A 27,667-nucleotide genomic window follows, 5' to 3' on the forward strand; every position below is an offset into this window, starting at 1 on the left:
TGCAACATCCTCCAGCATGACCGGTTTGGCGGTGGGTCAGTCATGGTGTGGGGTGGCATTTCTTTGGGGGGCCGCACAGCCCTCCATGTGCTCGCCAGAGGTAGCGTGACTGCCATTAGGAACCGAGGTAAGATCCTCAGACCCCTTGTGAGACCATATGCTGGTGCGGTTGGCCCTAAGTTCCTCCTAATGCAAGACAATGCTAGACCTCATGTGGCTGGAGTGTGTCAGCAGTTCCTGCAAGAGGAAGGCATTGATGCTATGGACTGGCCCGCCCGTTCCCCAGACCTGAATCCATTTGAGCACATCTGGGACATCATGCTTTAGTCCAGGTCTGGGAGGAGATCCCTCAGGAGACCATCCGCCACCTCATCAGGAGCATGCCCAGGCGTTGTAGGGAGGTCATCCAGGCACGTGGAGGCCACACACACTACTGAGCCTAATTTTGACTTGTTAAGGACATTACATCAAAGTTGGATCAGCCTGTAGTATGGTTTTCCACTTTAATTTTGAGTGTGACTCCAAATCCAGACCTCCATGGGTTGATAAATTTGATTTCCATTGATAATTTTTGTGTGATTTTTGTTGTCAGCACATTCAACTATGTAAAGAAAAAAGTATTTAATAAGAATATTTCATTCATTCAGATCGAGGATGTGTTATTTTAGTGTTCCCTTTATTTTTTGGAGCAGTATATATATATATATACACACACAGTGCCTTCGGAAAGTATTCAGACCCCTTGACTTTTTCCACATTTTGTTACGTCACAGCCTTATTCCAAAATGTATTAGATTGTTGTTGTTTTTCTAAATCTACACACAATACCCCATAATGACAAATTAAAAACAGGTTTTTAGAAAGTTTTGCTAATTTATATGAAATAAAAATTATTTGAAATATCACATTAACATAAGTATTCCGACCCTTTACTCAGTACTTTGTTGAAGCACCTTTGGCAGCGATTACAGCATCGAGTCTGCTAGGGTATGACGCTACAAGCTTTGCACCGAGGTATTTGGCGAGTTTCTCCCGTAGGTCTCTGCAGATCCTCTCGAGCTCTGTCAGGTTGTATGGTGCACAGCTATTTTCAGGTCTCTCCAGAAATGTTTGATTGGATTCAAGTTAGTGCTCTGGCTGAGCCACTCAAGGACATTCAGAGACTTGTCCTGAAGCCACTCCTGCGTTGTCTTGGCTGTGTGTTTAGGGCCGTTGTACTGTCTGAGGTCCTGAGCGCTCTGGAGCAGGTTTTCATTAAGGATCTCTCTGTACTTTGCTCCGTTCATCTTTCCCTCGATCCTGACTAGTCTCCCAGTCCCTGCCGCGGAAGACATCCCCAAAGCACGATGCTGCCACCACCATGCTTCACCGTAGGGATGGTGCCAGGTTTCCTCCAGACGTGACGCTTGGCATTGAGGCCAAAGAGTTCAATCTTGGTTTCATCAGACCAGATAATCTTGTTTCTCATGGTCTGAGAGTCTCCAAGTGGGCTGCCATGTGCCTTTTACTGAGGAGTGGCTTCAGTCTGGCCACTCTACCATAAAGGCCTGCTTGGGGGAGTGCGCAGAGATGGTTGTCCTTCTGGACGGTTCTCCCATCTCCACAGAGGAACAAAGCCTTAGAGGTTGTGGACAGGTGTCTTTTATACTGATAACAAGTTCAAACAGGTGCCATTAATACAGGTAACGAGTGGAGGACAGAGCCTCTTAAAGAAGAAGTTACAGGTCTGTGAGAGCCAGAAATCTTGCTTGTTTGTAGGTGACCAAATACTTATTTTCCACCATAATTTGCAAATAAATTCATAAAAAATTAGATTTTCTGGATTTTTTTTTTCATTTTGTCTGTCATAGTTGAAGTGAAAATTATAGGCCTCTCTCATCTTTTTAAGTGGGAGAACTTGCACAATTGGTGGCTGACTAAATACTTTTTTGCCCCACTGTATATATATCTTTCCCGATTTTTTTAAAAATTTTTATAAATTTTTTATTTCTTTTTTTATATCCCAAAACTGACCTTTCCATCTCCCTTATTTTCTACCCCCCTCCCCATCCCCCCTCTCCTTCTATGAGAAGGGTGACAGACTGACTGAAGGTTGGGGGAGAAGTGTGAGAGAGAAGGTACCACTGTTTGGAAGCATCTTCCCCACTTCTGCTTTCATAGTTCCGTGCAAGCACAAGCGGTTTGTGTCCGTCTGACTTTCATGTGGGTCAGAGAGCACGTGAACATCAGGGTTAGCAGCACACAGCACATTTGCTCGCTATTCTTTTACTATCTTTTGGTTCACCTGTCAAAACTGTCCATGACACTAATTCACCTTATTCTCATGCCAATTGATAGAATCTAGAGAGAAAATGCACATCCATTTTTTTTATGAAAAATTTAATTGATCGATGTACAAAAACCTCAGCTGCCAAAACTGCTGACCATTCCGCTTTTTTGCTTTGTCAGGACTAGAGGAAGACCAGAAAGGCAATGCAACATAATAAAAGACCCCAAAGTAAAAGGAGAACATTGACATACATTTGACCTGAAATAAGACTACTGTGTTCTGACTTTACAGATAAACCTTCTTCCTCACCCATTCTCCTCCCTCACCCCTCCAGCCTCACCCCTCCAGCCTCACCCCTCCTCTATCCTTATCCCTGCAGTAAGGCTGTGGCGGTCACAAAATGTTGTCAGTCGGTGATTGTCGAGCAAATAACTGCCGGTCTCACGGTAATTGGGCGTTAATTAACATAAACACATTTAGCATCTCCTAGCTTCAACACATAGCCTACAAGCCACTGATGCAGACCTTTGGGACATCTACATTTTAAAAAGTCTAATAAATCCATGTAATATAGCTTACACCTTCACATTAAATCCATGATTTATTTTAGACCGGTCTAAAGAAAAAAAAAAAAAAAAAAAGGGTATTTTCTCCAAACGATTAGAGGGAGTGCGCAAATGTGGCTGTTCTGTGTTGAGCGGTTAACAAAGAAATAGATACTCCTATATGCTTAATTTAGAGTTATTAATGTAACTTTAGTTGTTCTACAAACATTGGGCTATATGTTTAGATTTTTAACCTTTTCATACTTGAGTTCCAAATATCTCTTAACGGTCGCCCCAGCGTGAGTTGTTTTATGCACGTGATGTCAGAATGCACTCACTGTTCCAACATGTGATTTTTACACAACAGGACAGTTAACACACGCTGCCTGCTAATTATCTATAGGCTATGTTTCAACTTGTCAATTTCAAATTATTTTCTAATACGTATTTTCAAGCAACAGTTTGAATTGAGGTGTTCCGCCTCCTCATTAATTCACATAGAAGGAGGCCATTTTAGCGTTGCTGACAATTTAAGTTTGAGGCTTTACAGAGCCGGACAAACTTCTCTCTTCGAGGAGAGCCCACGCACTTCACCAATGTTTGCGCAGATATTTGAGCAGTCTTGCACGAATTAGAACATTTTCTGGCTGGCGCTCTCATTGTTTTGTTGTTTTCCTTACAAATAATAACTTTGTGCGTTCCTATCAAAGTAAGTTCATTATTTTCTGTATATCGTGTTGTCGTTTCTACTGTAGGCGCATACAGCAATATATGTATGTATGGAGCATAATGTATTTACCGTTTTATTCACATGTTTTCAAGTACTGATGACAAATAATGCATTCTGATTATTGCATAGATTGTAATGGACACACTTTTGAAGTTTGTACTGATTATAATGAGCTAATGCTAAGCTATTTGCCAGCTATGTGTATGTGTGGCGCCATGTTTGTTGACATTATACAATGCATTCTGGGTGTCACGTAAACATCTGTCAGACCAAACATCTGTCAGACCTGTGTGTACAAGCTGTACACACTTCATCAGTATCTCATTCACAATTTGACAAGCACTTGATATTATAATGAGGTGAAGGAATGGTTCACTCATCTTTTGGGTAAACTTCCGGAAGTGAATGAAGGGAAGTGAATGATCGTAGACGACACACCCTCTTCAACATGCATACTATAACAGACCAAACTCATCTTGTCTCATCTTATTATCTTTGGTTGATGCGAAAATCAAACATGGTGGCGCGCACCACCTACCTATCGTCGGATTACTTTCGATTTCTAGAAAGTGTTTTACTCAATTATTTAGATCAATGGTGAGCTCACCCGTGATGTGATTAATTATAAATAGTAATATCTATTAGCTAATTCATATTGTAGTTTCTGTCAGCCGAGAGTTCTAAAAATACGATCGCTTGTGTTACATCAGTCTTTCCTCAGTTAGCGTTAGGACAAATGTAGCCTACATTTTCCGATTTAGATAATTGTGTTATGCTGTAGCTACTTCTAAGAATGTTTGAACATTGCATCCAAAAATAAACTGGTCACATTCAGGACATAACTTTGTAAGGGCTGTGTTTGTGCAAAATGTTTCTGTAAAAAAACAGTGTAGCCGTCTCAAATGCTGATTGTTGCATCAATCAAAACTAGACGTTTTAAATAAGCGTTCTAATCACACCGGTTTGAGCGTACACACCAGTTTGAGCGTCAGCTGCAGGGACCACTGTGGAATGTTTGTTGGTACATGTGAAAAGGTTAATACATTGTAAGGCTGCATGATGCAACTCTAATGATGATTTGAAAAAAGTAGCTTGAAAGGCATGAGCTCTGCTTTGTTTTTTGCTCAGGCTGTACACACTTCATCAGTCTCTCATTCACAATTTGACAAGCAATTGATAATGCCTCGAATTTCTCGGCGGCATCTCCTTTGTGTGGCGGTAATGCTCCTTAAAAAAATCCATGACTTTTGCGGCCAGTGACCGTTGTGCGTTTGGGCTAAATATAATAATTATGATTCCCTTCTCCCTGAGTGCTGCGTGCTCCGAAGCACCTCTCACTCACATGACTCTCCATCATGTGACCGGGTCGTTCTCACAGGCTTCCGATGTGTAAATTGAAGATATTGGAAGAACTATCCACATTTAACTTTTTGTATATTAGGCTATTTCTTCGCATTATAAGCACAGCAATGTGCACACGGCAGTAGGCTATAAGTGCAAATGTTCCATTAGCTCGAAAACACCATTATCAAATGCGATTATGCATGTAATGCTTTTGTTGTAAATATGCATTTTGATGGTGAAAATGATATTCCACAAACTTGAAACTCACTCGCTGCTTATGTATCCCAGTTAGGCTCTAAACCCCTTGTAAAGCGGATTAATGTGCTTCATTTTGAGAAGTTATTTGGCCACTTGAGTTGTAATACAAACCTTATCAAAACACATAGGCCTGTGGGCTAGGCTACATGAGGTGTGACACTATGATTAGAAAAAGTTGCAAAAAAGGCATTGTTTCTTGGCTTGCGCTGGGCATCATTCACAAGTGATAATATATAATTCACAAGTGATAGGCTAATATTGTCACCATCAGACTATTATTGATTTAATCTTGCCTTATATATATATATATATATATATATATATATATACTAAATCAGTGTGAAATTTGTTATCAAATTAAACTTCATTTGTCACATGCGCCAAATACAACAAGTGTAGACTTTACAGTGAAATGTTTACTTACAAGCCCTTAACCAACAGTGCAGTTCAAGAAGAGTTAAGAAAATATTTACCAAGTAGACTAAACAAAAAAGTAACACAATAAGAATAACAATCAGTGCAAATTGTCCGGTGGCGATTTTTATTAATTGTTCAGCAGTCTTATGGATTGGGGGTAGAAGCTGTTGAGGAGCTTTTTGGTCCTAGACTTGGCACTCCGGTACCGCTTGCCGTGCAGTAGCAGAGAAAACAGTCTATAACTTGTGTGACTGGAGTCTCTGACAATTTTATGGGCTTTCCTCTAACTCCGCATATTATATAGGTTCTGGATGGCAGGAAGCTTGGCCCCAGTGATGTACTGGGCCGTTTGCACTACCCTCTGTAGCGCCTTACGGTTAGATGCCGAGCAGTTGCCATACCAGGCAGTGATGCAACCGGTCAGGATGTTCTCGATGGTGCAGCTGTAGAACCTTTTGAGGATCTGGGGACCCATGCCAAATCTTTTCATTCTCCTGAGGGGGGAAAAGTTTGTCGTGCCCTCTTCACGACTGTCTTGGTATGTTTGGACCATGATAGTTCATTGGTGATATGGACACCAAGGAACTTGAAACTCTCGACCCGCTCCATTACAGCCCCGTCAATATTAATGGGGGCCTGTTCGGCCTGCTTTTTTCCTGTAGTCCGCAATCAGCTCCTTTGTCTTGCTCACATTGAGGGAGAGGTTGTTGTCCTGGCACCACACTGCCAGTTCTCAGACCTCCTCCCTATAGGCCGTCTCATTGTTGTCGGTGATCAGGCCGATCACTGTTGGGTCGTCGGCACACTTAATGATGGTGTTGGAGTCGTGTTTGGCCACGCAGTCGTGGGTGAACAGGAAATACAGGAGGGGACTAAGTACACACCCCCGAGGGCCCCAGTGTTAAGGATCAGTGTGGCAGACGTGTTATTGCCTACTCTTACCACCTGGGGGCGGCCTGTCAGGAAGTCCAGGATCCAGTTACAGAGGGAGGTGTTTAGTCCCAGAGTTCTTAGCTTAGTGATGAGCTTCGTGGGCACAATGGTGTTGAACGCTGAGCTGTAGTCAGTGAACAGCATTCTCACATAGGTGTTCCTTTGTCCAGGTGAGAAAGGGCAGTGTGGAGTGCGATTGAGATTGCATCATCTGTGGATCTGTTGGGGCGGTATGCGAATTGGAGTCAGTCTAGGGTATCCGGGAGGATGCTGTTGATGTGAGCCATGACCAGCCTTTCAAAGCACTTCATGACTACCGATGTGAGTGACACGGGGCGTAAATAATGTATGCAGGTTACCTTCGCTTCCTTGGTCACAGGGACTATGGTGGTCTGCTTGAAACATGTAGGTATTGACTCGGTCAGGGAGAAGTTGAAAAAGCCAGTGAAGGCACTTGACAGTTGGTCCGTGCATGCTTTGAGTACTTTTTGAGGATTTTTTTTTCTCTGGTTGTACATGTGACTTGCTGGTAATGATTAGGTAAAACTGATTTAAGTTTGCCTGTATTAAAGTCCCCGACCACTTGGAGTGCTGCTTCTGGGTGAGCATTTTCTTCTTTACTTATGGCCTTATAGAGTTGGTTGAGAGTGGTCTTAGTGCCAGCTTTGTTCTGTGGTGGTAAATAGAAGGCTGTGAATAATATAGATGTGAACTCTCTTGGTATATAGTGTGGGCTACAGCTTATCATAAGGTACTCTACCTCAGGTGAGCAATACCTCGAGACTTCTTTAATATTAGACATTGCGCACCCGCTGTTATTGACAAATAGACACACACACCCTCGTCTTACCAGAGGTAGCGTCTCTGTTCTGCCGGTGCATGGAAAATCCGGCTTGGTGAAACATAAGATGTTACAGTTTTTAATGTCCCGTTGGTAGGATAATCTTAATCGTAGGTCATCAATTTTATTTTCCAATGATTGCACGTTAGCAAGAGGAACGGATGGCATTGAGAGTTTACTCGCTCGCCTACGGATTCTCAGAAGACTGCCCGATCTGTAGCCCCTTTTTCTGCGTCTTTTCTTCACACAAATGGCGGGGGTCTGGGCCTGCTCCAGTGAAAGCAGGATATCCTTCTCGTCGGACTCGTTAAAGGAAAAAGTTTATTCCAGTCCACGGTGAGTAATCGCTGTTCTGTTTTCCAGAAGTTATTTTCGGTCATAAGAGACGGTAGCAGCAACATTATCTACACAGTAAGTAAAAAAATAAGTTACGCTAAAAAACGAACAAAATAGCACAATAGCACACCCATCAGACTATTCTTGATTTAATCTTGCCTTAGATATACTAAATAATAAATGTGTGAAATTTGTTTTGATTTAGAATGTTCCATTATCATACACCTGTTTCGAAACAGGGGCAGGGTAAAAAATACATGTCATCTATGCACTTAAATAGCGAATGGGAGACACTTTGCCCGTGGTTTATTTTCATGCCAGCCAGGTAGGAAATACTCCTGTTGTAAAGAGAAGTAATGTGCTTAATATTAGTAAAGTTGAGAAATAAATATAGTAGGCCTAGAAAGCTGATGGGATCCTCCTCTTTTTAATAGAGGCCATCACCCTGTTTACTCACGCAACTACATAGCCTATAGAAATGTTGCGCAACGTGAGCTCATGGCCTCATGAAGTGTTTGATTTTCGATAACATTTGCATTGATGTTAGAGTGATTAGAGCAGGGGTGTCAAACTCAAATACCCAGTGGGCCAAAATGTAAAACCTGAACAAAGTCGCGGGCCAACATTGAAAAAATTTACCTTTTAATATAGACCCAAACAAGTTTTGCTTTAACATTTAATATGGAACAAGCATCGCTTATTGCCATACAATATATCATTTAATAGTGGAGACATGCAAAATTGAATTTCAAATGAAAAAACACATCAATGGCATTCATTTATTAAATAAATACAATTTTAATAAAAATCGTATGCCTCTTTTCTATTTGCAGCCTTCGGATTTACATACCAAAATAAACTTTTTCCACTGGCTAATAATTTTACAAATAAAATGATAATAAATCAATCAACCATTCAAGCCCATGCCTTGTAGCAAGAAAAAGTGCACAAAGAAAACGTTAATTATTGCACACTGATCTAATCTGATGTGCCCAAGCCAGATACCTGGCATCTCTTCTTGGATGCTAGTTCAGCAATGTCTGGGCTCAGGCTCTGAGCTGAAGAAATCCTCAGTATCGAGTGAAGGTGTTCATCAGTCAGACGTCTCCTGTGAGTTGTTTTGGTCATCTTCATCGAGGAGAAAAGTTGCTCGCATAGATAAGTGCTGCCGAACATGGAGAGCATCTGAGCAGCTTGGGTGCGGAGCTGAGGCATTGTGTCAGGGATGAACCGTGGAAACTGTGCGGCGCCCACAGCATCATACTTTGACTTCAGCGTGTCTTTGCACTGGAGTTCAATCAGCTCTATTTGGATGTTGGTTGGTGCATTTTCCACATCAACTGCGAAGGGATTACTAAGCAGTTCAAACCTACATTTCTTGACATCTAAGTCGGCAAATCGCCGGCTAAACTCAGCGGCGAGAACACTGAGTTTTTCAGCATACTGTGCGCATGGGAACACTGCGGTAGAGATTCATTGTGCACTTTTTCACGAACTCTCCCTCATTAAAGGGCCGGGCTGATTTTGCGATCTCTGCTGCCACTATATAACTAGCCTTTACAGCAGCCTCACTTTGATGTGGCTTTTTTGAACATATTCTGTTGTGAAACCAAACTTCTTTTCATCTCCTCTACTTTCTGGCTCCTTTGAGTCATGTCCAGGTCCTTGTATTTGTCATGGTGTTTCATAGTGTCGTCTAATGTTGTACTCCTTACTTACAGCCACGTTGACTCCACAAACAAGACAAACAGGTTTGTCTTTTACATATGTAAACAGATATTCTGCCTCCCACTTGTCCAGAAAGCTCCTGTTTTCTGCCTTTCTTTTCGCCATTTTTGGGAAGGGATAGCGCGCTAACAGTTGTAGCGTCTATGTTGCTATGACTACTGTCACAGAGGAGAGGGCGTTTCTGGGTCCTGTCCTGATTGGCGCGCGAAAACAACAGCAGAGCATTATGGGATTCGTAGTATTAGCGGTGAATGCGCTGTATAATACCGGCGGGCCAGCTCTAGTAGTAATTTGGTATTGTCTCACGGGCCAAATATAATTACCCCGCGGGCCAAATTTGGCCCGCGGGCCAGAGTTTGACACCCATGGATTAGAGGGACAGTAGAGTGCTGAATACCAGGCAGTTAGAAAGTTTGGTAGGCTACTAATGACCATCAGCAGCATCAGAGCTTGGAGAAGTCTAATTACCGTGACTACACGGTTACGCAGAATTTGACTGCCTTCATGACTCGTGACTGGATGTGTTGCGGTTATACGGTCACCGTAACAGCCCTACCCTGCAGTTGCCCTCACCCCCTCTTCCCTCACCTCTGCAGTTTAGATTTTGACCCCTGCAAATGTACCTTGCTTAAACTGATCCCTTCAAATGTGATGTTTTTGTTCAGGAGAGTCGTTATTATTCAGCCAAAAAATGGCCCTACATTTGTTGTTGATCTTCTCTAGGAATTCAGTTCAGTTCCTTATTCCCAGTTCCTTGTCGTAGAATGTCATGATGATACTTGTACCTGACTTGCCTTTCTTAATTCCCCCTGAGGGGATGAATAACGTTTCATTGAAATGACTCCCAATCGTCTGCTTTTGCTAGGATTATGTTGAATTTTGAGTCCAAATCTGTCTTCACAACAACTGATTAACTGATTGATTACTGTGTAACAAACTGTGAACACTCACTCACTCACTCATTGGCTGCATTCCAATACCTTTCTCCAGAAGTGTTCAGTCGTTCACTCCCCCTGCATTTAAAAGCATTGGATTGGTGCAGGCATGGCTGGAAAAAGTTTCCACCTTATTCCTTACACCAGTCTATGGGAGAATCTCCCCATTCCTTTTAAATCCATGAGGGGGAGTGTACAGTACAGATACACACTTCGGGACAAGGGTAGAGAATCAGATATAGCCAATCACTCACTCAAGAGGGGCTGCTATAGCTTCTACTACTCATTCACTTGGGTTTTATGTTGTGTTCCAGGTGAAGAGCGAAGGCCCTAAACTGGTGCCCTTCTTCAAGTCTACCTGTGTCTACTTCGTCCTGTGGCTACCAACCTCAAGCCCTTCTTGGTTCAGCGCCCTCATCAAGTGTCTACCCATCTTCTGCCTGTGGCTCTTCATGCTGGCCCACGGCTTCAGCTTCTTAGGTGCCCACTCCAGTGCCCGCAAGATCCTGGCCGGTCTCATCTTCTCTAGCCTGGGAGATGCCTTTCTCATCTGGCAGGAGGATGGCTACTTTAGCCACGGTGAGTGATACTGGTGGCACTCCTGCCTGACTCGATTTCAGACACCTGCCAGATCTCACAACCCCTGGATAGGTGTTCAACTTACCAGCTAACCACATCATATGATAAAGCAATATGCCCGACTGCCGTCCAGTCGGCACACAACCATTGGTTGATCGTGCAAGTAGCCAATAAGCGAACGGCCGCAAGGGGGCCCTGAGCAAAACAAAAAAAACAGACTGCAATTAATCAATATCTGATGTCAGATTTTTCTGATTTTTGTTTATTTATACAACTGTGCTTCATCTAATAGCACAACCAAATGGCCTGAATTGCTGTCCTTAACATGCACACTTTCTATGAATACATATAACTTTATAGTAAGTGTAACCCCAAAATGTGGCCACTCATTTTAGGGTTCAATAAATACTGTTATATTAATTTTGTAAGATAACCTTCACTTTATTGAAGTAATATTGAATTGTGTTTTCAACATTTGAAGGAGATGTATCTACTGCTTAGATAGTTCCGTCTGTGCCACTGACTTAGTCCTATTCTTTAACTTTGATTTATGGTTGAGTTGGAGATGTGAATCCAACATTTAATTGGTAAACAAGTTAATAGGCTATTTACTGTAATAAAATGTTGTATTGAAATATGTTTAGTTTTCAACACAACCAAATACCAGCATTGAAAGGAGATGTATCAACTACTTGGATAGTTCCATTTGTCCATTCCTATTCTTTAAGTTAGATTTTTGGTTCAGATGGAGACGTCAACACAACATATAAATTACTAAAGGGATACTTTGGGATTTTGGCAATCGTGGATACCATTTTTATGTCTGCGTGCAGTTTGAAGGAAGTTGGTAGCTAGTGCATTATAGCGTTAGCATAATGACTGGAAGTCTATAGTATCTGCTAGCATGCAATACCTTGCTATGTACGGATAGTATGCATCCCCTTCCCCTCGAGAATGGTCTACCATATAGCCAGTTATGCAGGGTTAAACGAATCTGTGGCCACCAGACAGATTTTGACAGCAATGCTAAAAAAATTACAGATAAATTCAAAATGAGTGGCTGCAATAATGAAAATATCTCAAAAACCAAGAGAGGAATTACTAAAAACTCAACCTAAGAAGAAAAACAACGCAACTGTCTTTTGCACTAAGTACACCAAGGGTTCGGAGAAAATGAAAGCAATCCTGAAAAAGCACTGGCATATTCTGCAATCAGACAAAATAAATCGCACAACTCTTCAAGGAACTCCCACTGGTGGTCTATAAGCGTGGTCGCAATATTGGAGATAGCTTGGTGAGGTCTGACATGCCCACTCAGACACTCTTGACACCTATCCCAAATGGGAACTACAAATGTGGCTCATGCGCACAGTGCAATAGCACTATAAAATCATCCTTCTTCAGACACCCACATACAGGTCGAAAAATACCTGTTAGGGGTATCATCTCATGCAAGACCAAGGGAGTAATCTATCTCATCACCTGTTCATGTGGAAAAGCCTACAAAGAGAGGCTTACCGCATATCCTATCTAAAAACATTGACCCCTAGTGGTCTGAATATTGACTTTGATCTCAGGCCCTTCTTATGAACAATTATTTATTTCATGAACAAGTCTTATAAATGGATATATTCTTTCTAGAGCTTATTAGCGTACACCTAATATGTCCCCCCTGTTGATGATACTCATTATACATTAAGGTTGAACCAAAAGATTACACGTTTCAAATATGAAATGAAATACGAAACAATTAAATATGTGAAATTGAATTAAACAACAATGTATGTACAATATTCAATTATGTTTCTATATGATAACAATAGCCTAATATATTTAATATGCCATAAACATTTTTATTTTATTTTTAAGTTTCACTAATTCATTCGAATTAACTTAATCATTATGACACCACACTATTGTCATTGGTTGCACTAATTGCACTGTTTGCTTACATAACCTGGTTCAAGTATTCATGACATTACCCTGAAGAAGGCACAGTGATGCCGAAACGTTGGTAAATACACAATAAATTACAGGGAGTTTTTATATGGCGTGTGTGACTTTCTTTATTTTGATAGTTTTCAGATGGAGACGTCAACACAACATATCAATTACTAAAGGGATACTTCGGGATTTTGGCAATCGTGGATACCATTTTTATGTCTCTTCGTGCAGATTGAAGGAAGTTGGTAGCTAGTGCATAATAGCATTAGCATAATGACTGGAAGTTGATAGTATTTGCTAGCATGCAAGCAGATACCATAGAATTCCATTCATTGCGCTAATGCTAGTTAGCATTGGCTTGCAAAACTACCTCCAACTGCCTTCATACTGGACATAGAGTTCATCTGGCTCTGGTGGAAGTAAATAAAGTGCATTATGGCCACATTCCTGAAGTATCTCTTTAACTTGTAGACATACTGGAATTAAATTTGAAATGAACCGAAGCCTATAAGTATTGTCTCCTTTTAGTTGAATCCTGGATTTAAATTGAAACAATAGCTGTTGATTACTTTTTGCAACTCCTATATACAGTTGAAGTCGGAAGTTTACACACACTTAGGTTGGAGTCAATTAAACTCGTTTTTCAACCACTCCACAAATTTCTTGTTAACAAACTACAGTTTTGGCAAGTCGGTTAGGACATCTACTCTGTGCATGACACACGTAATTTTTCCAACAACTGTTTACAGACAGATTATTTCACTTATAATTCACTGTTTCACAATTCCAGTGGGTCAGAAGTTTAGAAGCTTCTGATAGGCTAATTGACATAATTTGAGTCAATTGGAGGTGCACCTGTGGATGTATTTCAAGGCCCACCTTCAAACTGCTTGACATGATGGGAAAATCTAAATAAATCATTCAAGACCTCTGAAAGAAAATTGTAGACCTCCACAAGTCTGGTTCATCCTTGGGAGCAATTTCCAAATGCCTGAAGGTACCACGTTCATCTGTACAAACAATAGTACGCAAGTATAAACACCATGGGACCACACAGCCGTCATACCGCTCAGGAAGGAGATGCGTTCTTTATCCTAGAGATGAACGTACTTTGGTGCGAAAAGTGCAAATCAATCCCAGAACAACAGCAAAGAACCTTGCGAAGATGCTGTAGGAAGCAGGTACAAAAGTATCTATATCCACAGTAAAACGAGTCCTATATCGACATAACCTGAAAGGCCGCTCAGCAAGGAAGAAGCCACTGCTCCAAAACCGCATTAAAAAAGCCAGACTACGGTTTGCAACTGCACATGGGGACAAAGATCGTACTTTTTGGGGAAATGTCCTGTGGTCTGATGAAACAAAAATGAACTGTTTGGCCATAATGACCATCGTTATGTTTGGAGGAAGAAGGGGGAGGCTTGCAAGCCAAAGAACACCATCCCACCCGTGAAGAACGGGGGTGGCAGCATCATGTTGTTGGGGTGCTTTGCTGCAGGAGGGACTTGTGCACTTCACAAAATAGATGGCATCATGAGGCAGGGAAATTATGTGGATATATTGAAGCAACATCTCAAGACATCAGTCAGGAAGTTAAAGCTTGGTCGCAAATGGGTCTTCCAAATGGACAATGACCCCAAGCATACTTCCAAAGTTGTGGCAAAATGGCTTAAGGACAACAAAGTCAAGGTATTGGAGTGGCCATCACAAAGCCCTGACATCAATCCCATAGAAAATTTGTGGGCAGACCTGTAAAAGCGTGTGTGAGCAAGGAGGCCTACTAACCTGACTCAGTTACACCAGCTCTGTCAGGAGGAATGGGCCAAAATTCACCCAACTTATTGTGGGAAGCTTGTGGAAGACTACCTGAAACGTTTGACCCAAGTTAAACAATTTAAAGGCAATGCTACCAAATACTAATTGAGTGTATGTAAACTTCTGACCCACTGGGAATGTGAAAAGCTGAAATAAATCCTTCTCTCTACTATTATTCTGACATTTGACATTCTTAAAATAAAGTGGTGATCCTAACTGACCTAAAACAGGGAATTTTTACTTGTATTAAATGTCAGGAATTGTGAAAAACAGTTTAAATGTAATTGGATAAGGTGTATGTTAACTTCAGACTTCAACTGTAGGTCTAAATAGCATCATTGATGAAATAGGATTACATTGATACAAATGTGGTTAAATTTGCTGAGTTAAACCTACCCTTTGGAATAAAAATGGCAATAGTTAACCCATTTAGTTTTAAAGTGGAGATCCCTCAATAATAATTCTTAAGATAGCACATTACCCTCTGGGCACACACCTGTATGTCACCTCAACGTTTAGTTTGAGTTATCAACTTTCTTTAAAAAAAAAAATCTCACCAATCTTTACACAACATGTAAAGTGTTGGTCCCATGTTTCATGAGCTGAAATGAGAAAATTTCCCATACACAAAATTATCCACCCACCTGACATGCGTGGCATATCAAGGAGTTTATTAACCCCCTAGAGTCGATTTGGCGCACCGATGCGACAATCTAAGTAACATATAAAAACATCCCCACCAAAATCAGTCAGTTTAAGCGATAAGAGATATCAGTTTTTCTTAATTGGATGCGTCTCAATCCAACACACTTCTGCGGTTCTTTTTCTTCTTCTGTGGTGGAAGGTTGCAGAGCTAGAGTGGTGTTTGTCAAACCAGGAGACATCCCGTAATGTGGCCTTCTCACGAAAAACATCCGTAGCGTCCGAACCGTTTGGCCTACAAAAAACTATGACCACTCTCACAAACATGAAGGTTGGTCTCCATTTTGCTCTACGGCCACCACAAGTGTCAGGGGACTCGTCCGAAGTTGGTTACCCTCAGTGTGCCAACTTGTGTTTTGTAGCATTCGAAGGATTTGGGTTACAAACTAATGTGAACCCACTGAGGAAAGGGGATATTCTCACGAACACCATGGTGTTCTCCGTTTTGGTCTATGACCCCCCCCCTCACAAGTGTCACTGGACTCATCTGAAGGTAACCGGTACCGGTTAAAAAATTAATGGAAGTATGGCGAACGTTTTGTGCCTACCCAATAAAGGGGTTCAATACGTGTAAATAAATAAAGAATAATAATATATTTCCTGAGCTTTCTTATACAGTGCATTTGGAAACTATTCAGACTGCTTCACTTTTTCCCATTTTGTTACAATACAGCCTTATTCTAAAATGGATTCCATTCCATCAATCTACACACAATACCACATAATGACTAAGTAAAAACAGGTTTGTAGAAATTTTTGCTCATTTATTATATCAAATATGACATTAACATAAGTATTCAGACCCTTTACTCAGTACTTCGTTGAAGCACCTTTTGCAGCGATTAAAGGCTGGGCCACTCAAGGACATTCAAAGACTTGTCCTGAAGCCACTCCTGTGTTGTCTTGGCTGTGTGCTTAGGGTTGTTGTCCTGTTGGAAGGTGAACCTTCGCCCCAGTTTGAGGACCTGAGCGCTCTGGAGCAGGTTTTCATCAAGGATCTCTCTGTACTTTGCTGCGTTCATCTTTCCCTCAATCCTGACTAGTCTCCCAGTCCCTGCCCCTGAAAAACATCCCCACATCATGATGCTGTCACCATGCTTCACCGTAGGGATGTTACTGGCCAGGTGATGAGTGGTGCCTGGTTTCCTCCAAATGTGAGGCTTGGCATTCAGGCCAAAGAGTTCAATCTTGGTTTAATCAGACCAGAGCATTTTGTTTCTCATGGTCAGAATCCTTTAGGTGCCTTCTGGCAAATTCCAAGCGACTGTCATTTACCTTTTACTGAGGAATGGCTTCTGTCTAGCCACTCTACCAAGGCCCGATTGGTGGAGTGCAGCAGAGATGGTTTGTCCTTCTGGAAGGTTCTCCCATCTCCACAGAGGAACTCTGGAGCTCTGTCAGAGTGACCATTAGGTTCTTGGTCACCTCCCTGACCAAAGCCCTTCACCCCCAATTGCTCAGTTTGGCCAGGCTGCCAGCTCTAAGAAGAGTCTTGGTGGTTCCAAACTTCTTCCATTTAAGAATGATGGAGGCTACTGTGTTCTTGGGGACCTTCAATGCTGCAGAAATGTTTTGGTACCTTTCCCCAGATCTGTGCCTTGACACAATCCTGTCTTAGATCTCTACGGACAATTCCTTCGACCTCATGGCTTGGTTTTTGCTCTGACATGCACTATCATCAACTGTGAAACCTTTATATAGACAGGTGTGTGCCTTTCCAAATCATGTCCAATCAATTGATCAATGGAAACAGGATGCACTTGAGCTCCATTTCGAGTCTCATAGCAAAGGGTCTGAATACTTAAATAAGATATTTATCTTTTACATTTTTAATTAAGACATGTACAAAAAATGTTTTCTTTTTGTCATTTTGGGATATTGGTCAAATGTTTTATTTAATCAATTTTAGAATAAGGCTGTAACATAACAAAATGTGGAAATAGTGAAGGGGTCTGAATACTTTCCGAATGCACTGTATCTTCTAGATATAGGACAGACACTTCAAAACCTTATTCCTTATGGTTTTTTTTACTCTCTTATTTGCCATTTTATGAATGTGTTATTCAATGCGTTTCTATGGGCTACAGTAGTAAAGGCCAAATTCAATATTTTGTCAAATACATTTTATAAAACAAGTTTGGGACATATGAAGGGGCCCTAAAATTGTGTGTCAGCTGCGAAGACAGATATTGAAGAGGAGTGGGACAACATTCCACAGGCGACAATCAACCTGATCAACTCTATGTGAAGGAGATGTGTCGCACAGCATGAGGCAAATGGCGGTCACACCACATCACATCTGATCCATGCCCCCACCTTTAAAAAAAATGAAGGTAGTCCCAGTCAATTGAAATCCATAGTTTAGGGCCTAATGAATGTATTTAAATTGACTGATTTCCTTATATGAACTGTAACTCAGGAAAATCTTTGAAATTGTTGCATGTTGCGTTTCTATTTTTGGTCAGTGTACTTTCCAGTGGGAGGTACTGGCCAGCCTATTGTCTTTTCTGATGGTGGATATAACGTTGAAGATCTGACATTGTTTCAAAGGTACAAATTTAACAAATTTAACAAATAGGGTAAAGACCCAGCAAACAGGACCCCGATTGGCCCCATGTAGGTATTCCGTGGGCAAGGTGGGCACAGGCTAGCCCACACTAATCCCACGCCAGCCCAACACAGGCTAGCCCAGACCAAGCCCAGCTAGAGGCAGGGGCTCATTTGAATATTTGGGAGCATGTGAAATTTTCACATGTCCCATGCACTTTTTTAAAGTCCCAGTACAGTCAAATGTGTTTTTTCCTGTGTTTTATATATATTTCCACACTATGAGTTTGGAATAATACTGTGAAATTGTGAAAATTATGATAATGCCCTTTTATTGTAACAGCTGTTTGAAAAGACAGCCTGAAATTTCTGCCTGTTTTTGGTGGGAGGAAGTTTTGGCCTTCCATCTACACCTTTCAAACCAAGATGTTTTTCCGCCAACTTTAGCATTCCTCCAACTTTTTGCATGCATTTCTTTCTATGAAAGCTATTGCCGGTGACAAAGCCTCTACATTTCCGCCAACTGACCTCGTCATGATTGTGGTAAAGTTTTGCCTACGGCTTAGTATGAAATGTATCCCATAATGCTGAGGCGGCATTGGCACGCACTACGCTTAAGCTCTTGATGGTTGCTAGGCAGCGCCCATTACCACTATCCTCCTGACAGTTATAAACTTTGCGAGGCATGTCACTTCACCCATATCTTCGCATATCCCACCACATGCACCGTTTTCTTAAACACAACTGGATGGATCCATAAAGAATTACTGTGGGAAGAAATATCACCGAATGATGAAAATATTGGAATAAACGAGGCTAATGTAATTGAAAGCATCAATTTGTTGCTTCCTGAAACTCCCAAAGTCATCTAATTGTTTTAATACATTTGAAGTAATAGCCTAAACGTGTGTGTTCAACTATTTCAGTGCTGTTTCTCGCTGCATTGACACAAGCGTGGGGACGCAATCAATGTCAAATTTTTCTTTTCACTGAATCTCCATTTGGATATTGGTTAGGCTACAATTAGGCTGTGGACATGTTAGCTAAGTTGAGGTGAGTGCTGCTCATGATCATCTTGTCAAGTGTCTAATTTATTAGGACTGATCAGAACATTTTGCAAGCATGTTCAGTGCCTTCAGAAAGTTTTCATACCCCTTGATTTATTCCACATTTTTTTTGTGTTATAGCCTGAATTCAAAATTGATTAAATGTATACTTTTTCTCACCCATCTAAACACAATACCCCATGATGACAAAGTACATTTTTTTGTTGTTGACATTTTTGCAAATATATTGGAAATGAAATACAGACATATCTATTTTACATAAGTATTCACACCCCTGAGTCAATGTATGTTAGAATCACCTTTGGCAGCGATTACAGCTACGGGTCTTTCTGGTTAAGTCGCTAAGAATTTAGCACACCTGGATTAAGTCGCTTAGAATTTAGCACACCTTGGATCTACATTTGCTCATTTATTATTTTTTTAATTATTCAAGCTCTGTCAGGTTGGTTGTTGATGATCGCCAGATTGCTTTTTTCAAGTCTTGCCATAGATTTTCAAGCTGATTTAAGTCAAAACTGTAACAGGAACATTCCATGTCGTCTTGGTAAGCAACTCCAGTGTATATTCTGCCTTGTGTTTCAGGTTATTGTCATGCAGAAAGTTGAATTTGTTTCCCAGTGTCTGTTGGAAAGTTTTCCTCTAGGATTTTGATGTGTTTATCTCTATTCTGTTTCATCCTTGCTGATGACAAGCATACCCATAACATAATACAGCCACCATCATGATTGATGTGTTGTATTGGACTTGCCCCAAACATAACGCTTTGTATTCAGGACATAAATGTAATTTCTTTCACATTTTTTGCAGTTTTAATTACAAATGAAATCAAATTTTATTGGTCACATACATATGGTTAGCAGATGTTAATGCGAGTGTAGCGAAATGCTTGTGCTTCTAGTTCCGACCATGCAGGAATATCTAACAAGTAATCTAACAATTTCACAACAACTACCTTATACACACAAGGGTAAAGGAATGAATATGTACATATACATATAGGGATGAGCGATGGCCAAACGGCATAGTAGAGAGTGCAGTAGTCTAATCTAGAAGTGACAAAAGCATGGATTGGCTTTTCTGCATCAAATTTGGATAAAATGTTTCAGATTTTTTGCAATGTTTACTACTTTTTACTTTTTTTATGAAGCATTCTCAATTATATTCTGAATTGAGGCCAAAACCTGGTAGGATTACAGGAAATTGACTTTAAATCTTCAAATTTTCTGTATACTGCAAAGAGGAGGGTCACTAAAATATTTTGCCGTAAGGGGGGGCCCTCCAAGCAAATTACGCTTAGGGCCCCCGAAATTCTAGAGCCGACCCTGCCTGCAATGTCGTCGGGCAGGAACTCGATCACTGATGCCTACGGTCCTTTTCAGCAGTTGAAGGTGGCGTCCTCTAGTGGGTTGCATATCAAATGGCACCCTATTCCCTTGTAATAGTACATTATACAGAGAAAAGGGTGCCATTTCAGAAGCAGATATAGGGTCTCCTTTCCCTCATGCTACTCTCAGCCATCCAGTTTGTTTAGATCAGCGCAGATGGAGGAGAGGAAGGTACTTTAGACAATTTAGGCATGCCCCATGCTTAATGTCTTCCCTACTTGTGATTTCCCTCCCTCCTGTGTGTACCTGAATGTGTGTTGATATACTATATCAGGCAAATTCTAATCTGGGCCTCGAAGCCTGATCCACATTATTTCCCTCTAATCAAGGACTGATTTATACCTTGGACACCAGGTGGCTGCAATTAATTGTCAGCTATAACAGAAAACCATCAGTACTCTGGAGCTCCAAGCTCAGATTTTATAACAAAAAAGGCAATATAACAGGAAGTTATTTATACTATTTTCTGTATCCCACAGGTTTGCTGATGTTTGCCATCTCCCACATCCTCTACTCCTCGGCCTTCGGTATGAAGCCCCTGAACCCGCTTGCCGGCCTGGTGATCGGCGCCATTTCGGCCGTAAGCTACGCCCTGCTCTACCCCTACCTCTCAGGCCCCTTCACCTACCTGGTGGGGGTCTATATCGCCCTGATCGGCTTCATGGGCTGGCGGGCCGTGGCCGGCCTCCAGTTGGCCAATGACCTGTGGACCTGGACCAAGATGTCGGCATGCCTGGGCGCTGTACTCTTCATGGTCTCCGACCTCACTATTGCCGTGAACAAGTTCTGCTTCCCTGTGCCGCACTCGCGCGCCATTATCATGGCCACCTACTATGCCGCGCAGATGCTGATCGCGCTCTCCGCCGTCGAGTGCCAGGATGTGGAGACGGCAAGGAAGATGGCATGAAGAGGAGAGAGCGAGGTCGCGTCACGTGATCAAGAAGATGTGAACGGGGCAGCCAATCCCCCTTGTTTTTGTCATGGTCATATTCCAGAGACCGTTACCCCCAAACCCCCTGCTTTGGTTGTAGCGTGGCATTCGCACACCCTTGTTACCATGGAAACTAGTGTACTACCACCAGCCTGCCCCATGGCTAGTGGGACAGTCAAAGACCCTAGTTACCATGGAGACAAGTGCACTACTTTTAACCCTCAACTACTGCCCTACAGTTCTCGTAGATACGTCCTAGTTACTAGAGAGTAGTGCACTACAACTCCCCCACCTCACTGCCTAGGATTTTGGTACAGACGACCATACAGATCACCATGTCAAGGTTTGTGTGTGGGTGCGTGTGCGTGCGTATTAGGTTAGAGGATTCATACTATATAACCTACAGATGAGTGTGAATTCTCATGGCCTGCTACAATAATAGCCCCCCCCCCAGTCATTGGCTGCCCTCTCCACCCCATTTACAGTACAATGTGGTCCAATATTGCAAATTCAAAAGGATGTGTTTTCTGTGGCATAGTGTCTTTGCAACTATTTTATCACCATTATTTAATTTATCTCTGAAAAGGGAGTTGTTAAAGTGAATAAGTTTGCACATCTCGACTTGTTATGGGGGAGGTAGTGTCCCATAACTGCTGTCTGTTCTCATGTATTTAGGTGCTGTTCTCAAAGTCTGGAGCACATCCACCCTCCTTTTGTACTTCTGCTCACCACACTCCTATTAGAATACATCCTCTCTCCTGTGTCTATGAGCCTATGAAAATTGCTGTGAATGTCTACGCACACACACAGAGAGGGAGAGAGAGAGAGAGAGAGAGAGAGAGAGAGAATTCGTGGACTTTTACCTAGCTAGCTGTTGCTAACTCATTTGTCCTGGGATATGAACATTGGGTTGCTATTTTAACTGAAATCCATATGCTCCTTCTATCTGCTGGATCTTTGTAGAATTTTGACCCATTTTGAGTCAAAATCATGTGTTCAGAATCATGTGTTCTCTACTCCGACAATTAATCCAAAGGTCCAAAGGTAAAAGGGAAAGCCTAGTAGGTTTTCTTTGATTAATCTCTCCTCATTCATTCTTCTTCGGATTTTATATGACTGTTGGCAACCGGCGTTAAGGCTCATGACCTCCATCAACTAGGCTGGAGTGTGGACCTGGTTCATCTTTCAATCACTCACGTGGGTTTGTATGCTCCTTCAAACCAAAGAGTAGATGGGAGAGGCATGACTTGCCGCGCCAAATAGAACCAAGTTCTATTTTAGTGCCTGGCTATGCAGATGGCGTGCGTGAGCAGTTTCGATGAAATGATTGAATAACGTGTATGTGTACATTTATTTAGCAACAGTCGCGCACGCAACCTGGCCGGTTTGGTCAGCATGTGAGAGAATATCATTTGAGAGCGCCTGCTCTAGTATTTTACCACAGTCATTACTGATCACTCAAAAGGCTGGTCCCTTCACTGCGGTCTAAGGGGAACATTTTTCTTAGATCTGTGTGCGTATGTGTTTCTCTGTGTGTGTGTGTGTGTGTGTGTGTGTACCCTCTGTACCCGAGGCATCTCACAGTGTTCCTCCTTCACTGTTTATGTTACCCTGAACACGCACAAACACACACCACCTATACACGCTTCCTTCAGGTCACACTTCATTACCCCCAGCTCCTGCTGGTTTGGTTATTAGAAGAAGCTGGTGGTGCCCTTATTGCTGGAACATTTTCAGCTACCAACTGTGTGCCTTTGGCCATATAAAGTGTCACGAAAGGGACATGTTGGCTAAAGCCAGTCCTTGTTTTGTCTGCAGCGCTTGGGCCTTCAGAGAAGAACACTGCCCTAGGACACCCTGGTCCCTAAGTGTCCAAACACAGCCCAAAAAAGAGAGAGAAGACTGGCCAATGGTTTCATTAGCACAAGGGAACAATTATACCACTCAATCCCGATTGGTTACATCCCCCGAGATAGATATGCAGCTATGACCCTTATCTGTCATGGTGTTTTTCTCTGTTGCACCAGCTATAGGGCCCATCTTTGCTGAGTTATTGTGCTGTCTGTTTCAAGCATATTGGCTGAAAAGATTTCAGTGTGTATTTAAGACATTTTTAGAAAACAGATAGGTTGTTATACTTGTTGCGTGTTGTTTTTGTGTGTGCGTGTGTACAGTATGTGTGTGCGTGCGTGTAGGTGTGTGTCGAGATCCCTTTAGGGCCGTGGCAGAATTGCTGTGATCTATCATTTTGGCTTGAACATTGGCTAAATGTACATCACACCGGCGTATTCCTATTTTGTGATATTTTCTCAAAATCCTTTGGCATTTTCTCTTCTTCTCTTCAGTCCACCATCTTCCTATTAATGGATATTGTCTGTAGTATTTTCACCTGCTATTACCTTTTCCCTTGCTGTCTTTTTCCTTTCTATGACCCCGTAATCAGGGATGACGGATTAATGCCAGGCCATTTTTATGTATGTAACGTTTTCCCAGCTAGCACATAACGTTCTGAGAACCATATGTTTCTTAGAGCTTGGTGAGAGAGTGATTTGTTGTTTATTTTGCATACAACTTTCTGGGAATGGTGCAGGCTAGTTTCTTGGCTTTGGAACATTCTCAGCACTTTTAAGGAACTTGACAAAAATAGATATATTTTCTTGGTATTTCATTACTTTAACAGAATGTTTCCTAAAAGTTCAAACATGGTTACATTTAATTTCAATTTTGGTAATGTTCTAGGAATGTTCTCCAACTGGTTTGACATTGGGAATGTTCAAAATTGTTCAACTTCGTTAAGAAACAACGTTCTTCGTTGGTAATTTCAGTACTTCAGGCATAACATTTTACTACAGGTTTCCTCCTGGTTCCATTTAAAGTCATGTTCTCAAATTGTTCCGAGAACGTTAAAAAAACTTTTGTAATGTTCAGAGAACGTTCTAGGAATGTTATTTAATAACATACATTCCATTCTCAGCATCACCAAAATTCTCTCTATCCTCAATCTTGTTAAGTGTTTTCCGATGCGTTGCCTGCGCCCACTAATTGGCCACACCTGGTCTTATTGAGCGTTTGTTTCAATTGAAATGGGGTCTGTTTGAATAAACTAAAATGAACAGATTTGTAAGCGTAAAAAAATATGGCATGCTAGCTCCATCCTGGTGGTGTGGTGGACTAATTCCTTGGATAGATTATAGGTTTGAATCTCACTGATGCCGTGTCACAATGAAAAAGAAATGTGTTTGCATGTTTAATGCATTTCCATGTGTCCTATCTGTGCAAGTAACCCACTTATCAACTAACACAAAATCAACAAAACAATTCACAAAGTCATTGGATTTTGGTTAAAAGTTTGGTGGGGAAAAAAACAAAATTCCCTTCTGTTGACTTTTTGAAAATCCAATTGGTTTCCCACGTTGATTCAACATCGTCACGTAGATTTTTTTTAAATTACTTGGAAACGTCATTGATTCAACAAGTTTCTGCCCAGTGGGAAAAGTCACATTCAGTGAACATTTGGTATAGCTTATGAGTGTGTAGGCTCTATTTCTTTTATACCGACTTTTTTTCAGCCCTGCATCCCGCTAAAGGATATGCGTTTGATTACACTTTTCTATAGAGAGTGGTTGTTGTATAGGGCCCATAGAGTCTAATGTAGCATGAAGAAGGATGCTAAAAATGCATGTCTTCTATTGGTATTGAAGACATCTATCTATTGGCTATTGTTGTTTATTGATATCTATTCAGCTACAGTATATGAAACTAACTGACAGTTTACTGGAATAAGTAGACGAACTACTTAAAGATGCATACAAACAGTATATTGTAACATATAGTTTATTTGACCTTTTAATAGTTTGAATTGGGATATGTATAGGGAGTATTTGAATACTTGTGGATACACAGAGTATCCAAATATATCGTACCGTTCTGTCCCACTGGGCACCAACTGGTTGAATCAACGTTGTGTCCACAACATTTCCACAAAGAAATGCAATGTTTTTCCTTTTGATGATGTTGAATCAATGTAGAAGATTAATTGGACTTGCAAAAACTCGTCAACGTACAGGAATTTTAGATTTTTTTGTAAACCAACTTTTAACCTAAATAAAATGGCAGTCTAAGCTGCAGAAGGGATTACTGAGAGAATAAGATTCTAAATGAGGGGAGGCATGAGCTCCCCTTAATGCAACAAAAGTCAAACTTTTAAGTAAACCATTCTCCTATTTGTTTCAAATGCAATTTTGTACTGTTACAGTTGTACATTTTTAAATAAAAGCTTAAACGAACACCCACCTCATCTCCGTCATTGTTTAAACCAGTGACAGTTACTTCAGGTTCTTTCAACCGCATTCATCCTACTCCGCCTGTCTGCCGCTCTCGCTGTCTATCTTGAGCTTTCGCTAGCAAACTTGCAACGTTGTATCGACCCCAAAATGTCGTGTTATAATTCCCACTCTGATCAGGACCCAAGTCGGACTATGTAACTCTGGATTTTGGGAATATTTTTGAAATTGGATTTATTTGAGTGGCAAATGTATGATAGCAGCAAGGCAAACTATAAACAAACCTAAATCCCAGATTAGCTTCTCCATCCTAAATGGCACCCTGTTCCCTATTTAGTGCACGACTTTTGCCCATTGGATTCTGAACAAAAAATAGTGCACTATATAGGGGATAGGGTACCATTTGCCATTTGGGACACAGCCCTGGGTCAACAAATCATTGGTATTGATGCCAATTAAGAATATTTCGCAGTTTGGGTTGGTAGGTATCTAAAAGGATAACCCGTATGTATCTCCTTGGATCTCTTTGATGGACTAGTAACCAAAGAGCTGTGGAACCACATCATTGGAGTTCTAAGTCTATCTGGAAAACCTCTCTTTGTACAATCAGCCCTTTGTTGTAGTGCACTACACAGGATGCGTCTGGAATTTTATTGCACCATATTAGGGAATAGGGTGCATTTCAGATGTGGCCATGGTGGCCATGGTGGCCACACACAATAAGTATTCTATGGGATTTCCACTTCAAAACAATCATGAGATGAGGGACAACGAGATGATTTTGCAGGACATTCGCGGGACAGTAGCCTACATGAATAAAAACATTTGGCAGCCACACAATGTAAATGACACCATCATTTCTCAAAGTTTGTACCGATTAGATGTAGCCTGTTGAATATCATTCGAGAATATGCATGAAATGTATCCTCCAATTGCAACTGCCTATGCAGTCAAGAACATTTTATATTTTCAATACCCTCAAACACCAAGTAAGGCATACCTAATTTTCACAATAGGCCATGGCATCATCACTGTCAATCGTGAACAATAATTCCTTATCGTTTTACCAGTGAAATGTCCCAAATGCGTCTGCATGCCAATCGTTTGATCTCAATCATTCGCGAGCAAATTAGAGCAGATGGTGTTAACAAACTATATAACCTTCCTGCCTGTATTGTTTCAATCAATGCATATTCTGCCTAGTGGCGTGCTGTTGAGTTTTTGACTTGAGCCAACCATCCTAAAATAAGAAATGAGGTGGTGTTTTTTTTTATGTAACAGTAACTTTATACTCTGCTATAATTTGGTAATCTTATGTAGAATACTAATGAATCATTATGTGATCTCACAAGACATTGATTTCAGCCTTAATCTAACTTTACTAATTGAGCACCATTGTGAGAAGTGGAGGAGCGATGCGCCGCATTCCTGCAGTCCGCTGCACCGAATGAGCAATTAAAGCGCACCTATCCTACTCTGTTGCCTCATGCTAAATTTAGTGATGCAGAAACGAGAGACAACACGTGTGGCTGTTTTATGAAAATCGGTGGATATTTGGCCAAGGACATATCTGGTTGGTCTCAGGGAATGCAAAACAGGATTGAGTGAAGTAGCGGTAAATATGTGGCCGACCGGCTCGAATTCGGTCTTTTGTAGCAAAATTTGACTTGTGTTTTTTTTTTACATTGGATAAAAGTAGAGACTCCGAGCTAGAAAATGCTATATCATACACTACAGTTGAGGAACAATGGGAAAGTAATTCTGCTTTGAAAGTTGATAAACTTATAACGTCACTTTTGAGTAAATGGCCCTTGAATGTTTTGGTGAACCTACTGGAGAGCTCTTCTTTGTCTACCCCATTCAGCATCGTTCACATCCTCTTAAGCCTTAGCCTCACCCATCTCTTTAAGGATTCACATGAGGTCATGTACTAAACAACCAAAGATTTCAAGACTAAAGGCTGGTTTATACTACGTCTATTGACAGTTCTCGCAGTGACATAATGAACATTATATTGTTGTCCGACATCAAACTTGTCGTTGTCGTTTTGAAATATTATAAACACAAGCATTAGAGCC

General features: G+C 41.3%; 1 protein-coding gene across 1 annotated transcript in view; it reads left to right on the forward strand.

Annotated features, from left to right (window-relative positions):
- tmem86a (transmembrane protein 86A) overlaps positions 1-25,592 on the forward strand; it is a 42,103-nt gene extending 16,511 nt beyond the window's left edge. Inside the window, exons 2-3 of the mRNA XM_055934958.1 lie at positions 10,651-10,915; positions 20,855-25,592. Coding sequence (XP_055790933.1) covers positions 10,651-10,915; positions 20,855-21,282 — 693 coding nt within the window. The 3' untranslated portion in view covers positions 21,283-25,592. The remainder of the gene's footprint in view (positions 1-10,650; positions 10,916-20,854) is intronic.
- Positions 25,593-27,667: the final 2,075 nt, after the last annotated feature.

Source organism: Salvelinus fontinalis, chromosome 9, assembly GCF_029448725.1.
Source record: "Salvelinus fontinalis isolate EN_2023a chromosome 9, ASM2944872v1, whole genome shotgun sequence".
NCBI lineage: Eukaryota > Metazoa > Chordata > Actinopteri > Salmoniformes > Salmonidae > Salvelinus > Salvelinus fontinalis.